General features: G+C 47.6%; 1 protein-coding gene across 2 annotated transcripts in view; it reads left to right on the top strand.

Moving 5' to 3' along the window:
- The window catches only part of DCAF5 (DDB1 and CUL4 associated factor 5), a 100,999-nt gene extending 92,428 nt beyond the window's left edge, over positions 1-8,571 (top strand). For both annotated transcript variants that reach the window (XM_080807913.1, XM_080807912.1), the window contains exon 9: positions 4,877-8,571. In XM_080807913.1, coding sequence (XP_080664039.1) covers positions 4,877-6,643 — 1,767 coding nt within the window. In that variant the 3' untranslated portion in view covers positions 6,644-8,571. The remainder of the gene's footprint in view (positions 1-4,876) is intronic.
- Positions 8,572-18,083: the final 9,512 nt, after the last annotated feature.

The following is an 18,083-nucleotide window of genomic DNA, read 5'->3' as shown; positions in this document are numbered from 1 at the left end:
AATTTTTTTTCCTAAAATAATTTTGAAAACCTGAGGGAAGGTATCAGGGAAGAAGTAAAAATTGGTTTGCGATGATTTGGTGATTTTCATTTCCTCCCTCCTTCCCTCCCTCCCTCCCTCTGTATAGAGTTAAGCCAAGTTGTATCTGAAGCAAGGGAAGCTATCAGAAATACAGTGTTGGAGGATGGGTCAATATTTTTATTTGTTCTCATTCCAGATCCCTTTATGTAAAGTTGTGTTGGTCCTGTGGATCAATGCTGACTTTCATGATTGCACATGTTTTCCCACAGCACTGGAGCAAGACTTCTAGATCATTTTTACTGACTTTTTCTTTTCAGAGATGATGAGATTTCAATTATAAACTACCCATCTGGGGTTGATTACACAGCCAGTTAGTGGTAAAGTCAGGATAGAGCCCTGTTCTTTATTCTTCCCAGTGGCCTGTCACCTTCCCCATGCTGGAGGGAAGGCAACAGGGAGCCAGAGGCCTCTGCTGGAGGTGGTCACCTCAGTCGTCCTTCACTGGACAGTCATGGAATTGGCCCTGTCCCTTGAATGGCCTTCTCTTCTCCTTTGGCCTATGACTAATGGGCTGGCACAGTAGCATGTCCTTGCTAGCTAGGCCTGTTGACGTCATTCTGTTTCTCAGAGCTCTGCTTGGGCATCTCCTTTAGAAGAGAGATTCCTGCTTGGCTGTGCACTCTGGGATGCTTCTGTACTTAGTCTCCCCAATTATTGTTTAGTCAACTGGAGTCTTTACCCTAAAGGTCATAGTTTGGAAACCAGCCAAGTTCTCAGAGGAGTAAGAGAAGAAAGTGCTTTTTCTCTGGGAGGTTATCCAGGCTGAACCATGGAGCTTACTGCTTCCAGCTTCCAGTGGGGTCTGAATCCCCCACCAGGAGGCACATTTAGCCATTTGAAACCTTAAGTCAGTACAGCTGGTACCCTTGGACAGTTCTTCGAGTCTGTTCCCCATCTGTCAAGTGAGGATATTTACGGTGACTTGCCGTCCAGGGGTTCCTTGTGAATTACCTGTGCCTGATAATTTGACTATTTTAATAAGTATACTTTCTTGCTTGCCATTTCTGAGAGGATCAATGGCTTAAAGAGCATAATATTCTAGCCCACCTTGAGACCTTTTTTCTCTCCACTTTACTCCACCTTCTCCCTTGTCCTTTACTGCTGCTGTCCTAGCCCAGAAGAGAAGAATCTAGTTGTTGGGACCAGCTTCTTCTTCTTCAGTCCCCTGAATGTCCATGTTTAGCAAAAGAGGGGTTTGTTTTATAGTTAAGCCTGGAGGGGCAAGACAGAGCAAATGCTGACTTTTTTTTCTCAAAAGACCAATATTCATTTATTTACCTATGATATTTGTGATATTTATGATGTACCTACGTGTGCCGTTTGTGCTAGACCCTATGGGGAACATAAAGGCGAAAAAAGGTAATGCAGGTCACCCCGTAAGAGAGACAAGAAGTAAATACAATGAAAAGTGCAGTAGCTACACAAGAGATGGAAACAGAAATGCTCTGGGGGAGGGAGAGGTTTTTTTTCCCCACCTGTGATAATCTTGGGCAGGTAGGATTTGAGCTAGAATTTGGAGAATAAAGACTGCAAAAGGAAGGAGTAAGATATGAGGAACATTCTAAGTAGAGGCAATGGATAGTTAATTATTTCATTGAATTAATAAATATTTATTGATCATCTACTGTGTTCTAGCATTATACTTAAGAATAATTGCTCAGAAGCAGTGAAGGATAGGACCTGTTCAGAAAAAGACCATGTTTGGCCACAGGGAAAAGCACGAGAAGGGAGGACTAAGATATAAGGCAGGAAGGGGGGCAGAAGGTGGGCCCAGAAGGTCTTGGAAGCCATATTAGAGAGAGTGGAGAACCCTTAAATAGCAATTAGGTCCCTTTCAGTGTAGATTTTCTTGGTAAATGGCCAGATTTCCTAATTTAATATAATAGTACAAAGAGGAGAGGGCTTAGAGCTGCTATGTCAGGCATATCCTGGGCACCTGTGTAGATCAGAACATTTGCTACTTAATTGCTTTCCATTTTGACAATTTTTGAACAAATGTTGAAGGGCATCTTTTCCCCTCAGCAGCCTCTTGAGCTTGGAGAGAAGCTCAGAGAAGCTTGGAGAGAAATCTGCTCATCCCTCTCCTCCTTTTCTTATGAAACGTGCTCCAGGAGGAGGCTTGTCTAGCCACATTTAACATGTCGGGGCAGAAGGTTGTGTTTTTGGTGCTTTACTTCTGAGTTGTTGACTTTTGGTGTAAAGAAATAAATACTTTCACAAATATTTCAAATTTTTTTTAGGCTGAGGACTAAGATAATTGGGATGGTCCATACTTCTGATGTTCAAAAGTCTCTTTGAGGATGGGTCTAAAGTTTTCTGGTTGAGGAATTCAGCTGCCAAGTGAAAGAGAAAGCACCACATTTTTTTTTGTGCTTTGGTATAGGTTATGTCATTTCATCATTGTCATTTCTACAGATGAGAAAAGATGTGCTCGAGAGTGAAGTCATTTTGCCCAGGGCTCTGTGGGGCTGGGGTTCCTACCTGTTCTGCCTGTCCGTGCAGCTCGGTGCCACAAGTCCCTGGAGGACTGCAGACTGGCTGTCTGGGATAATGGTTTTGTTTTGCTCTGAATCTTAGGGTTGGATGAGACCCATCTAATTCACTGTTTAGATCAGGGATCTAAGCTTTATCTGAGGTCAGCCCAAGCTGAGTAGGAACCCACACTCACGTCTCTTGCCTCCTGATACAGTGTTTTGTTCCATTACTCTAGGCTTCAGGAATGAAAGTCTACCTCAGCTTAATACATTCCAGGGCCTGAATAAAAGCTGCTTTCAGTGTTAATGATTTTCATTCCTGAAGTGAAGACGCAGGGACTGGGTGGTAGATTGGAACCTAGAAACTGGCTTGTTGCAGTATTGCATGTGGACCAGCATCCCACCCTTAATATTTTGTACTTCTGTTAACAAATTTTGTGTTTCTGTGAAGCACGTAGAGATTTATCTTTATATTAGACAGCATGGTTAGTAAAATTTTACCATTTTTAAACTGGGAGAGTAAGAGATCTGGCCTTGGAATATAGGATAAGACCCCCCCCCCGCCCCAAAGTCCTAAGGGACCCCTCAGTTTCCTTTCTAAGCTACTGAACTTTAATTCTCTCAGACATTTGTTTGCAGAAATAGTTATGTGTCGCTTGAGCCTGTTGTTGAGGGCCCTGTCTAAATGGCTCAAAACATAGGGTCTCACAAAGAATTTGAGAATCTCTTCAGACAAATCCTTTATTTTCTGCTACTTATTTTCTAACTGTATTCTAGTATTTCTTAAGAAGTTAGTCTTCCCCTTTTAAAACTGCAGAGCCCTGGTACCTGCTGATGACTTCATGAATCAGAATCTCTTAAGAGTGGGGCTCAGGAGTGAACACGATTAAGATTCTGTAGGTGACTCCTGAGTGTGAGAACCACTGCCTTAAACCTCCCCCGGGTCAGGTGGTGAAGATGGAGAGAGGAGAACAGCCCGGGAGGTATAGGCAGTGAACAGTTGAAGGAGAAATGAATCTGAGTTGGGAGTTGATGAAGAGAGCCAACCTAGGTTTTTCCAACCTAGGTTTTTCCAGTCCCTTTTGAACTGGAGATCCTCCAAAAAGGTGCTACCTCTCAGAAGTTGCAAATAAAGCATGGAAAGGATGGGGCCTCAAGAAAGTACTCAAAAGGAGGTGAATTTGTCCTTGGATAGCTTTGGGGAAGCAAAGCCATTGTCTTGATAGAGGACAGAGAATGAGGAGCTCTGTTTTCTGGGTTGGGTGCCATCTAAAGATAGACACCAGCCTGTCAGGCAAGAGAATCGCCTGGAATTTCATCTGAGTTGCCATGGCTACCGGCTGATGTAACTGAGCTTCTGTGTGCTGCTCTGTGGACCAGTCTGGTAGTCAGGTGAAGCTAATTGTTCTCATCTGCAGTGACAGCTTAATTACCTTGAACTTGATTTTTGCATAACTTATTCTGCTTGTAAAGTTGGGCCTTTGCAGTCAGGCAGACCTGAGTTTGAGTCCTAGCTCCGTGTAATTCCTTTGGCTACCAGCTCATGTGTTTGATGATAGCGTGGAGGAGTGTTAAGGTGGGACGATGGTCTTTTGGGGGGGGGGGGTGTCCTGCCTATTCCTGCAGCTAACAGGAGAGTTGGGGAGCAGGTCAGCAGCAACCTGGTTAAGAGAACCCAGTTTCCTGGGTAACTAATGCCTGCATGTCCAGGAGGGAAATGCAGTGTAGGCAGTTGGCTATTCTTATCAAGCGCCAGTAAGCAATTCCCATTAGTTAAAAATAGAAATGTTGCAGTTGGGGAGAAGTGGAGTTATAGGCTGAAATATTAACTACCACAGAGGACTGACTGCTGGGTCTGTTTTCACTTTGGAAAAGTGGTACCTCTCTGTGCACAGCTTCAGTCTTCTGAGAGTTTTGAACACATTGGCCAATCTTCAAGTCTTCCCCTATCCTTTGCAGTTATGAAGGGGGTTATTGTAATTTCCAAGCTACTCCCAGAGGAAGCTAAAGGGGAGGGGGCTGGTAGGGAAGATGGTTGTGACTATCCTGGGTCAAGAGACAAGATTTAGGTCTCCTGACCCTAGGCTAATGCTATGTCCTAGACGATGCTTTTTCCAACACCTGACTCTAGAAGCCTCTGTTTTCATATGTGGCCCACATAATCCAGTCTGGTAAAGAGTGTATTTTTAAAGCTGGTTAGCAAGTCCTGGCTAAGTGACAGGAAGGGCCTGGAGAAGCTCTGCCTCAGTGTTCTTTATCACCACCAGCTTTGGAGTACTTTCAATCAGGCCTCCTTGGTTTTGTTTTTGCCTTCTGTGCAGATCTGGAGCCCATACAAGCAGCCGGGGTGTACGGGAGACCTAGACGGTCGGATTGAGGATGATTCCCGCTGCCTCTATACCCACGAAGAGTACATCAGCCTGGTGCTGAACAGTGGGAGTGGCCTGTCGCATGACTACGCCAACCAGTCCGTGCAGGAAGACCCCCGGATGATGGCCTTCTTTGACTCTCTGGTGCGCCGCGAGATCGAGGGCTGGAGCTCTGACTCCGACAGCGACCTCAGCGAGAGCACCATCCTCCAGCTGCACGCGGGGGTCAGCGAGCGCTCGGGCTACACTGACTCCGAGTCCTCGGCCTCACTGCCCCGCTCCCCTCCACCCACAGTGGACGAGAATGCCGACAGCGCCTTCCACCTGGGGCCCCTGCGGGTCCCTGCCGCCAACTCAGTGGCGTCCCCTCCGCCACCGCCCACGTGTGAGGACGCGGCGTCTCGCCAGCAGCGCCTGTCAGCTCTGAGGCGCTACCAGGACAAACGCCTCCTGGCCCTCTCCAACGAGTCTGACTCCGAAGAGAACGCCTGTGAGGTGGAGCTGGACACAGACCTCTTCCCGCGGCCGCGGTCTCCCAGCCCTGAGGACGAGTCCAGCAGCTCCAGCAGCTCCAGCAGCTCCGACGACGAGGAGGAGCTCAACGAGCGCAGAACAGCCACGCGTCAGCGCAATACCCTGCGGCGCCGGCAGAAGGCAGCCCGGGAGGAGAGGCCCGCGCCCCCCAGCAAGCCCGCCAGCGCCTACATCGGAGAGGACAACTGTGACTACCCCCAGATCAAGGTGGACGATCTCTCCTCCTCCCCGCCCTCCTCCCCTGAGCGGAGCACTTCCACACTGGAGATTCAGCCCAGCCGGGCCTCGCCAACTTCCGACATGGAGTCGGTCGAACGGAAGATTTATAAAGCGTACAAGTGGCTCCGCTACTCCTATATCTCCTACTCCAGTAACAAAGACGGAGAGAGCTCCCTCGTGTCTGGGGAGGCAGATGAAGGGAGGGCGGGAACCAGCCACAAGGACAACCCAGCCCCTTCTTCCAGTAAGGAAGCCTGTCTCAGCACCACCTCAGGCCAGAGGAACCAGGACCTGCCCCCTGAAGGTCGCAGCAAGGATGCTTTTAAAGAAGGGACTTCTGCTAGAAATCCCAGCAGTGGCCCAGGCCAGGAGCACAGCAGCCACCCTTGGGCAGAGGCACCAGAGGACCCTTCCCAGGATGCTAACAATGGTGGCTCTGTAGAACACTCTTTTGAAACCAAGAAGCTCAATGGGAAGGCCCTGAGCAAAGCCCTAAGCAGCCGGGCTGAGGAGCCGCCCTCTCCTCCTGTCCCCAAGGCATCTGGCTCCACTCTCAGTGGGTCTGGCAGCTGTCCCAGGACCCAGTCTGATGACAGTGAGGAGAGGAGCCTCGAAACCATCTGTGCCAACCACAACAATGGACGCTTACACCCCCGCCCCCCTCATCCACACAACAATGGGCAGAACTTTGGAGATCTGGAGGCAATGGCATGCTCTTCCCCGGGACATTCAGACACTGACCATGATAACTTGTCCCTGTCAGGGCCACTCCTACACAAAGATTGTTGTGGGTCTGAAATGGCCTGTGAGACCCCCAGTGCTGGAATGAGAGAGGACCCCACTGACCCCCCAGACACAGACAGCAGCAGGGCTGTTCATGGCCATAGTGGCCTCAAAAGGCACCGAGTCGAATTGGAAGATACAGATTCAGAGAATTCCTCTTCAGAGAAGAAATTAAAAACATGATAAATGCAAAGGGAAAACAAAAAGCTATGAAAAGTAGCTTTACAAAAATTTTTTTAATCCTGTTTAGTGAACACAGAGGAAAGGAAAAAAAGTATTAAAGGCACATAAAACCAGGGCCTGAAATTTTGTGTCTGATGCTGCTCCCTTCTATTCAGTAATGGGTCTGAATGTCTAGCTGGCCGTTGGCTTATGCTGTGTGAGGAAAGGAAAAAATCCAAGTGACTCCTTTCTAGTAAGACTCGAGCATCGCGTACTTGTGCGTTTTGTTAAAGTAAATCCTTGTTGAGACGTTTGACTTGTTCTCGTGTGTGTTCACCGGCCGTGTGAGCTCATTGTCTCAGAGGCTTTTCTTTCCCTTCTCCATGAGAAAGGATCTATGGATCTGTATCTTTTGCCATCTCACCTTGTTTACATGCTGTAGGTGTTCTGGTCTTAACGGTGAGTGCCTGCTGGATCCAGCTGTGCTGCCCGTGAGTCGCGGACTAATGGGACTAATGCTGAAAGAACGAAGGGGAGAATGGAAACAGGCCCTCAGCCCATTGGCTGGCTGGAATGGAAAGCATGGGTCCGTCCTTAGAGAAATCTTCCATGTTTTCTCTAAGTAGCACTTCTCTGAGCATTTAATGTGGATGTACTAAAAGTGAAGCGTTTTTAATGCTAATGAAAGGTTAGCACTTAAGATCAGATTCCAGAGAACACAGATCCCTGATACATTTCACCCGTGGCAGGTTGAGCAGTGCGGCCCCACACTGTACGGAGGCCAGAAAACATGACTTGTTGTGGGTGACACTTTAACCAGTTAGGTGCTAGCTCCTAAGAGACACTCTTAAGGGCCAGCGGGCACTCCCGGGGTCCCATGTGAGGAGAGGAGGGGGTAGAGACCGCTCTCAAGAGCTTTGTGCTCAGACTATTTAAGCGGACGTTCTAGGTATGTTAATGAAAAAGTGTCGTGAAGAGCAGAGCGTGGTCCTATATTCATTTAATTCAACCCAAAATGACTGATCAGAATGGGAGGAACTGGCATCTTCCCGCAGGCTCGCAAGTAGCAGAGGCTGTGGTGTCCTGACCAGATCTTGCAGAGCAGTGGGCATCTCGAAGAAACAGAGTCCTGTTGAGTTGGTATGTTAGGAGGCAGAGAGGAGTCTCTGGTTTAAGACTCCTGGCTCCTAGAAGAGACTCCATTTCACTGAGAGGGGGAAAAATCCAAGAGATTTTCAGCATCACAGTGGTTTTGCAGTCACTTGGTTATTAATGAAGGGTTGCACAAGACAGGAAGATCTAGGAAGGACCAGATATCTCATTGTCACAGATGTCATGAAAAGGCAGAATAGTGGCAAGAAACGAGGAAGAGAGAGAGAAAGAAGCACACTCTTAACTTTCTTGGGTGCAGAGGTGCTAGACCACTTGGGGTGCAGCTAGCATTGGCATAGAAAGGACTGGATGTGTGACTGGTGTGGCCTCTCCAATCCAGCGTTCCTTTTAGAGGAGGACTTGTCCTACTGGGACTGGGACCATGTGGAGGATGAAGACTTGGATGAATTTAGGCACTGGGGGAAGAAGGATTATTTATAAAAGGAAGGTTGTTGATCTAAGCCAAAAGGAGACATCATCTGGCTAAGCTTTGTGAAAGGGAAGACGTGCCTGGTGTGTGTGATGTGACTTGGGTGTGAAAACACTGTCTTAGGAAGAGATGAAGGAGTATGAGTAGCAGTGGGGATGTTTACGATTGAACAACTGTAATCTCACGGGGAGGGGGAGTGGGACAGTGATTCTGTAACCATTAGAACTACTTTGGATTTGTAATCAAAATGGTTCTATGATTTGTCTTTGACTATTCACAGATAATTGTAAATTCTGGTTTTATAAGCCCAAGTCATTTTACATTTGCTTTTCCAAAATTTATTAAATTGGAATTTTTTAATCCTTTATATACAAAAAAAAAAAAAAGATATAATCACTCAGTGTGTGTTTCTCTTCCCCTTCCTAGTCAGCCTACCTAATCTTTTTGTTTTGTTTTATTTAATCTAATCGGTAGCTAGCTCCTTCTGATTTCTCTAAGGACAATCCACTTTTCCTAGAGAAAAAGAAGTTAAGTTCCCTTGGGAACTTGCCACTCGGTGGTTACAGTTTCCAAACGTAGAACTTGGGTCTTTTCAGGTTAAAAGCCTTAATCCCATTTGGGTACTCCAAAGAGAAGTCAAGTTCATTCTGGTTTAATTTTAGTGTTCAAGAAAGACTTTTTTAAGCAACGAGAGACTCTTCCCAGCACCCCAGGTTCAACTTGCCAGGAGATAAGCCCACAAGATAACTGGAGGAGGGAGAGAATTACTAGTCTCTGTAGCCACTCTACTCTCCTTTCCAGAATCTCCTGTCTTGTGATCGTAGGCCTGAAAACCTGGCAGGAACCACTTCTAGAGTCCCTTCGCCAAAATCCTTGTTAATTGAGGCCCCAACTTTGGAGGCTCATTTGATCCCCAAATTCTTCCGTGATGGTATTTTTACTAGCAGGACAGATGGCACTGATTAGATTAAGAACTATGCGAAAGTGCCTCTTAAGGTTTTCTGCATCCTGTACATAAATTTTTAAGTGGCTGGTCCAGATAGGTAAAACCGTTTCTTTCTACTTTATTTTCCACCTGGTTTTGTAAGTGATTCCAGTGTCTCTAGGACAGCAGTAAATGAGTTAAATGAGTAGTTGGCTTGGGGCAAAAGAAGGTTGCAACTGTGCTTGATTTACTAAGCCAGGAGTCCCTTGTTTGTCAAGGTGCCTTCCTCTGCTGAAGCCTTATCTCCTCACAAGCCCCTCCTCCTGTGACTCCCAGCAAAGCTAGCTCTTCTCTTGTGTATATGCAAATAAACCTATTATTCACTTCTCCCGGCTTCCTCTTCTCTTCCAAGGAAGACTTGGTTGCTTAGACACCCCTGGTCCTTAATTTCTTTCCTGTTTCAATTCTTAAGCCACTCTGAGGACTAGAAGAAAAACTGCTATTCCAAGTTCATGCCAGCGGTCATTGCCTCTTTCTAGGTATGGAACAAAGGTCACATCTAGACAACGAAATGTAGGGTGAAAGGAGGTCTCTACTTGGTCTCCTTTACCAGGCTTACACAGACTCAGGATAGTGAGATCCTGGAATTGACCTTCTGTTAGTTGGAACTAAGGGAGTGATGCAGCGAAGGGACATTAAACAGCCCCAAAGGAAAGTTTTTGATGTTTCCAAATACCAAGTTGCTTTTTCTGCCCTGTTCCAAGCATGGTTTACAGACATTTTCCTTAAAAAAAAAAGGAAAAAGACCTTTTATATCCTGCCTGTAAAACTTCCTCTTTCAATTAACTGAAAAGTTCTTGCCAACCAAGACTCTTGTGAGAAAGATAGATGCTTCCAAAGGAAGGCCATCATCCACTCCTTTGGACCTACACAAAGCAATGGGCCAGCGTTGAAGCCGGTAAGGTGAAGTAAGGCCGGGTGAGTGCAGACTTGCCTACAACAGAAGATGATGGCTGTAGACAATCTGTGTGGTTCTCTCCAAGATGGGATATTTCAGTCTAAGCGCTCATTTGCGCTTGAGTGCTCACACTGGGATGAAAGAACAGGAATTCAAGTGGCTTGGAAGTAATTTTGAATTTTTTCACATGCAACAGAAGAAAACTGAAAAGAATCTGAACCATGCACCCCCTAATTGCATTTCACCGTTAGTGCAGAGGTGATGCGATGGTACTCAACAGAGTCTCAGAAGCAAAGAGAAACTTCCCTGAGGCCAGCACTACCATGGCCAGGGACAAGCAGGAGGAGTTGCCCGTTCCACTCAGCAGGATTTACTTGAGCTGTGCAGAAGGGTCCTGCAGTGCTTGTCAACAAGACAGTCACATTGTAGGGAAATGGGGTAGCTAGTATTTCCAATTACTGAATTGGGAAATGAGCTCCTTTAACCCAATGCCATGAGCTGATGGAATATTCCAGTTGAAGTATAGAATGGCAGCTTGCAAGTCTCCCTCTATCTGGCTTTGTCAGTACCCCCACCAAGGCTGGAGAAAGGCAATAAACCACTGAGATAACTGGATGCCAACCCAGGATCCTTCAGTGTGAGAGATGTTTTTGTGGCCTTGGGAAGCTGGGAGGGAAGGCAGTTGGAGGGAAGACTGCGATGGGAGAAATGAAATGCTAGGTGAGTTCAGCAGCTTTCCAGATCCATAGAATTGGCACCGAACATGCCATGGACTGGCCTCTAAAACACTTGGTCATCAAGATGCACCAAAATCCCCTGAGTAAAATCCTTAATTTACAATGGAAGTCAAGGGGCGCCTCGCTGGCTCAGTCGGTGGAGGGCAGCTCTCTATGCTCAGGGTCGTCAGTTCGAGCCCCATGTTGGGTGTAGAGATTACTTTAAAATCTTAAATAAAAATACAGTGGAAGTCAGTGAACATGCAGGATTGGTTTGAGAGAACTTCTCTCTGCAAGAATGCATACATTCCATGAAATAATGATCCTGTAATGGTCTGAACACCAGTACATTCTTACATGTACCAAAAACAGATGAGTGTGTGGCTGTTGGAGATTGCATAGGTTTTCAAAGGGTGACAAACATCTTGACTAGTCCTAGACTGGTTAGTGATGGTATTTGAGGCCTACCCCTACTATCATCTCTTAACTTTCTTTTCATGTCAATGTGTTCTAACATTTCTAGCCTCTCCAAGACCCTACCTTAATCATGAAGACTAACTTCTTCTCTCTTCCTCCTAAGAGCAACGTCTGCCTGGGCTGAAAATGGCATTGAACTAGCAAAAGAAGTGGATTCTATACTAATTCTTCAGTGGAGTAGCTGCATGAGCCTTGGGCAAGTCCGTCAAACTCTTGAGGTCCCTCTCAATTCTAAAATTGGGTTCCTTCAATTCCATGGGTTCTTGGGTCCCATCTTGTGGAGTTCTCATTCCTGAGACATCCCTGCCGTGTCTACCAGAAGCGGTTGGTGAGCCGAGTTCTTTGGCAGGTGTACAACTGCTCAGAGCCTGAAGGTCCTCACCTATAAATTGGGGAGAGTGCCTATCTCTGCGTATCATTAGAGGATTAAATGAGCAACTATAAATATAGCTTAGAACAGTGCCAGATATATAGAAAGCACTAAAATGTGTGCTCTCATTAACACATCCTCTCTTTTTGGCTCTCCTTGCTTATTGCTAACAATGTGTACACCATGTAGAAGGCTTTTTTAAATGGGGTCTGCCAAGGAATATAGACAGTAAGTTTCTCAGAGAAAGAATTTACTGTTTATTAGCAAACCTTAATCTGAAACCATAGGAAAAGAATACATTATCCCCATTAAAATGGACCTTTCTAAAGCAGAGTCTAGGGCCTTGAATATCCCCTCCAGTTTGGGAAGCCAACAATCTAAAGGTTATGCCTTTGAGCTGGGAGCTTAAAAAAAAAAAAGGACAGGCCTGGCTGACTGGGGCCTCACATCTCCTTGCTTATGACAGTAAGTCTGCAGGGGGTAGGGGAGGAGTGGCAGATTTCATGAAACTGTAGTCTTGGTGTGGTGGTGTTGGAGATGACCCAGACCTCAGGAGCTGGGACAGCAAACTTGTCTCTGGCCTTCTGAGCTGAAATTCCCAGTCTGGCATTGGACCAGCCCTAGAGAATCAGGAAAGTGGCAAGCCATGCAAATGCTCGGCGTGTGTGCCAAGGAAAAGTTTTGACCAGAGTTTTCCGTGTGGGATTGTTTCGTGTGTGTGTGTGTGTGTGTGTGTGTGTGTGTGTGTGAAATATTCTGTAACATCTGATTCAAGAAGAAGCTGAGCCATAACAAAGCCAACAGTGGTCTGGTTAGGCCAAAGGGGTAAAAGGGTCAGAGTTGGGCCCCAGCCCACTAAACCCTCAGGACAGACCTGGAATAGGGATCTAAGAGCACACTCGTGGCACTTGGAGAGGACAGGCAGAGAAACATGAGACAGGAGGGTTTTGAATTGCTGGTGGAAAGAGGCAATGGAATTATACTTGGGGGAAAAAAGCTTTTCAAATAGAACACATTCACCAGAAGAGAAGCCAGAGCAAGGGTGGGGAACACTGGAGGGCATGGAAGTGTTCAGACCTGAATTAGCACTTTTGACCTTGTCCTGAAGGATGTGGAGGGGGGCGGGGGGAGGAGGGGGTTAGCTCCATCATCCACTTCAGCCCCCGCGTGTTAGAGAGAAAATGGCCTGGCCTGGCCTGACCTCTGAGGCTAGCATTTTCCTGACATCTTGCTGTTCCTAAAGTGGTTTTTTGGTTGGGCGGAGGAGCTTCCCTTGATCTCACCCTCACCCAGCGTGACTCCAGGCTCTGATTACAATACACAGCCACTGCGGCACAATTGAAAATGGCTGGCAAGGAGGCACAGTGAGGAGAGAAGGGCCTGGTGCAGAGAAAAATCCAGGTTAGCCTAGCCTGAAAATCTAAAAAAATCAACACAAGGTCCTTAAACTCAGACTAACGCCACCCGTCCCTGCACCATTCAGCAAGTCTGACCCCTCCCGGATTGCTGCATGCCTCCCTAACATTTCAGCCCCCTGAGATGTCAATAAATCCCTTGGAAGACTTTCAGAGAGGAGCAATAAACATGCTGGGTGACTGGAGGAAAAGATCAAAGGAACCAGAGGGTGGGAGCCGAGGTGGTGGGGCTTAAGGTATGCAGGGACTTAAGGACAGAAGCAGACCCTTTCGAGTTGTTAGCACTCCAGGACCAGAAGAGGATGGAACAAATTTTAAATGGTATCTGCCCAGTTGCAGGGCCGGGAAGACTGGTTCAAATCACTGTGCTCTTCTTAGCTGTCAGGTCCTGGTGAGATCTTTTTCCGAAATGAGCTGGGAGAAGCCGCTTAAAGCTCAGACCCCTTTATCTTTATTCCTGTCTTAAACTTTCCTGCCCAAAGGAAATTCCTGCATTTTGTTCCCCAAGCAGCAGATTGGAACTCCCTTGGCAGGAGCTGCCAAGCTTTGCCTCCTGGGAAAGGCTGGTGGAGACTGCCTCATTCCAAGTCCGACTGTGGGGCAAGGGATGGCATAAAGGCAAGCTTGTCCTTCCGTTCAGGCCGTGTCCAAATCCTGCAGCAACCGCAGCTTGTGCTTCTGTCGAGGGACCTGTGAGGTCGTCCCAGGTGTGGGCTCCTGTTGAATGAGGGTATTCCTAGTGAGGCCAGTAAAGTCTAGTCAGCAGCTACATCAGACCTACTCACTCCTCTCTCCTCCCCTGACTTGGGGTCCAGGCAGCAACCATCCTTCCCTCTAAGACCAGCAAGTCTGCTTGAGATATCCCTGAGGAGTGGGGTTTGGCCCCCCTGCCTACTTAGTGGCTACACTGCTTTTACCTCTTCATTCCTCGTGTTAATGTGTGGAACGGAGAACTCAGGAAGAAGCAAGTCCTTGGATTCCGCTTGGAAGGGAGGGAAGAGGTTTGACTGGGCTGATCCTGAAGTTGGTGCACCAGACAACAGGAGCAAGGGGGAGCCAGGAGGAGGGATGGGAGCCTGAAAAGGCAGAGGACGGAGGTGAGTGTGCCTCTGGGTCTCCTTCAAAAAGAAGTCAAACTTATGAGAGAGACTGGAGTGGTTGGGGTAGCAGGCCCTAGAGGCCAAGCTCTGTCTTCATTCAAGACGATCAGCTTGTTTGTGTCCAGCAAGATCATTTAGATTTTGTTTCCAGTTGGGGTTGGCTCCTGTGATTGCTGATGTGTAGTAATAGATCAAAGACTCTGTCACAGCAGCCTTGGGCACCCGTGGGGCCAGGAACAAGGACTTGGCAGTCAGGAAGGGGATCTCTGGGGGTGCCGGGCTGGCTCAGTTGGTAGAGCATGCAACCCTTGATCTTGGGCTTGTGGATTCGAGCCCCACATTGAGTGCAGAGATTACTTAAAAATAAATTCTTAAAAAAAAAAAAAAAGGGAAGGGGATCTCTATCCAGGCCCTTGCTGGGGATACCTGACCCCACGATAAGTGACAGCCTCTTCAATTCCTGGATGGTGCTTAAGCTCCAGGGTGCCCACCTTCAAGATCTGGAATGATAGGAAGCCTCTTAAGATGATCTCAAGGCACCGGAAGGCAAGAATCTGCCTATGCTTCTGCCTATCCCTTTGGGCTACCATTCAGCTGGGTCTATAGGAACAGCCTGTCCTGGAGCTGTGGGAGGCACTCCCGGCCCAGCTGTATACTACAGGCCTGCGGGCTCCATCAAGTGGAGCTCCTAGTCCAGAAAGGGAGACATTTGACCTCCACAGTTCTGCTCCTTTACTCGCTCCATGCCCTCATGCCGAGTGCACTGTGAGCTCTTCCCCAGAGCGCTGCACATTCCCCTACCCGGTCTTCCTTTCCTCTTTCCTGGCAGGTCCACCAGCCCCATGGCCAGCCAGCCTGAGAGCCCAGGTCATTGCATAGTGGGTGGGGAGGAAGCGGGAACTTGGAGGGAAAACTTGAGCCCAGCGCAGATCTGTGCCACCTGCTGAGCCCCACAGTCATATCGACTTCCTTCCTTTTGGGCCCCAGTGTGACTTCAAGGCCTAGAAGAGGCTCAGCTGCCCAGTTTCCCAGGCTGCTTCTGCTGTTCAGCCCGCCTCCCTCAGGGGCACACTGGGGCTTGCTTTGGAAGGGGCAGTGGGGTCAGAGGGTAAGACTGAGAAGTGGCTATGGCATCAGCCCTGCTTTCTCATGACCAGACCCTCCTTTGCCCCTCCCCCCCAACCCACGTCTAGGCATTTCTGTCCAGCTGCTGCTTCCCCTCAGTCCCAGCAGAGAGGGAACTAACAAGCTTTATTCCATCTGTAAACTGTCTCCTGAGCCTTGTGTCCCTTCCTGGTGCCAAGAAACCTCCTTCCCTCATGCTCTGAGTCAGAGCCCAGTCGCCTTAGAATAGCAGAAGTAGTGAGTCAGGGCGAGATGGGGGCCCAGGAGGGTTGGAAAGTGGGGGTCCAACGTAGCCCAGGGAAGCAGAAAGTAAAACCAGTAAACTCTGTGACATGGGCCAGGTCACTTAACGCTACTGATCCTGAATTTCTTCACACACAAAGTTGAGATGGGGCTTACCTTCAGTGCTGTCGTGCGGATTAATGCAAGCACACGCACAGCCCCTGACACAATGTCCAGCACGCAGCAGGCTTTGGATAAGGAGAGCTGCTCCTATTGTCATCATAATCGTGTCTTCACTCAAGTCCAGTGACCTGCTGACCTTTGGCCCCATGTCCATGATGCTGGCGTTAAGCACCGTGTTGAGGACAAGCAGAAGTAGGGGGTACCGGTGACTTCAAAGATGTCACCTTCTCCTACCTATTCTCTTGGGATTGACGTGAACCCGATACTAGAAATAAACCTCAGTATTGGGAAATACTGGGTTCTCTTTTTGTCCTAAATCCTTCTGAGTCAAGCCAGCCACAGAAGCGTCTCCGCAGAGGTAGAGTTTGAAAACCAGCCACTGGTGAGGAGGAAGAAGTAGCAGCAGGCCAAGGAAGCAGGAGGCACGCACAGCCACTGTGTGCTATCCCAGGCGCTTGCTGGGACAGTGCAGAGAGAGTTTTGGTCTGTCCAGCAGGAGTGTGGCCTTCGCTTTCAGAAAAGCCAATCAAGAGAAATCCGAACTCAGGAAACCAAAATGAGGACAAAGGGATTCATATTACATACAAATGGATTCGTTGCAAAAGGCTTTTGATGACGCCCACCTGCTGTGTAAGAAGAGGCCCCCTCGGGTGTGGGTGTGTCAGGTAAGCGCTGAGTGAGTACTTAACCAAGGAACCACTCCACTTCAGTACACTCTCAGTGATCTGTCAACCCTCAACCTCGCCTGAATGTTTGATGGTCTCCACATGTAGGAACTTCCCCCATGGAAGAAATTTCTCAGGTTCTACTATCCATAGGATTTTAATCTCTCTCTCTAGGAAGTCACTGACATCATTTGAATTCTCCCTTTTCTTCCCATTCCTTGGCACTCCTGAGTGCTGGCCAGGGTTCTCGGAGCCAGTTCCCTGCCAGCACCTTCTCCCCAGTTTGGAAATGAGAAAATGGTCATTATAGGGTCAAAGATCTTTGTACCCCAAGAACAAAGCAAAGTGTTTAGAAGAGTAGTCTTCCTTCAGAATTGTAATCCACAAGGGATAAAGAACAACCCTCCTTTATGAGACCAGAAGATTTAGTGGATTAAGATAGAAACTTAGCAAAGTGATGCGACATGAAAGAAAAAGATAAGAAATGAAGGTCTATCTTTATTCTTCAGTAGACACAGTGCATCTCAGTACTGGTGTCCTGGGGCTTGGCAAGGCTGGATGGTGAATGTATGTCTTGGCTCTTATGGCTCTGCGGGAAACATGGATGAAAGCAATTCCGTCTCCTCCTTGTGTCCCCGATCTTGTTCCCCACCGGCACTACGGACAGTAAGTATGCACGTATTCCATGTCCAGCAGTCCATTCCTGGACGCATATCCTAGACATTCTCACCAAGGTCCTGAAGGGAACCTGAACCACGATGTCCACTGTGGGTTTGTGGGTGGTGCCAGGGAAGTATTTGTCCCTGTGGGACTAGGTATGCCAAATGTGGTAGCAGCCCAGCCCCCCGAGGGCCACACAGCCGCAGGCAGTAATGGATCAGATATACTACTCATGGCAACATAGATGGATCCTAAAAACACAAGGCTGAGTGGAGCGTCAAACAGAATAAGAACTGTAACACCATACCGTGTACGCAGATTAAAAATGCATGCACACGAGAGGAATACACATTTATCATAAAAACATAAAACGAGGGGTGCCTGTGTGGCTCAGTGAGTTAAAGCCTCTGCCTTTGGCTCAGGTCATGATCCCAGGGTCCTGGGATCAAGCCCCACATCGGGCTCTCTGCTCAGCAGGGAGCCTGCTTCCCCCTCACTCTCTGCTTCCCTCTCTGCCTACTTGTGATCTCTGTCTGTCAAATAGATAAATAAAATCTTAAAAAAAAAAACAAACAACAAAAACATAAAACGAAAGATACACATGACATATAGGAGAACTGTCCCCCGTGGGGGAAGGAAGATGAGCTGAATGCACAAATAAACCAAGAGAAGAGAGGGCCACACAAAAATGTGTAGATTAATGTTCATAGCAGAATTATGCATAATACCAGAAAGTGGAAACAACCCAGATGTCCATGAGCTGGTGAGTGGATGAATGTAGGTGGTCTATCCATGTAAGTGGTATTATTTGGCCATGAACAGGAATGAAGTAGGGACACATGCTACAACATGGATGCCTGTTGCAAACATCATGCTGGATGAAAGAAGCCAGTCACTGGAGCCCCCACATATATTGTATGATTCCATTTATATGAAATTTCTAGAATGGACAAATCTGGAGAAACAAAGTACGTTAAGGTTACCTAGGGCTGTGGGTGATGAAAATGTTTTAAACTTAGACTATAGTGATGGTACAGCTCGGTAAATACACTAAAAATCATTG

Source organism: Martes martes (assembly GCF_963455335.1).
Source record: "Martes martes genome assembly, chromosome: 7".
NCBI lineage: Eukaryota > Metazoa > Chordata > Mammalia > Carnivora > Mustelidae > Martes > Martes martes.
Note: the sequence above shows the minus strand (reverse complement) of the source record. Positions and strands in the feature narration are given on the sequence as shown.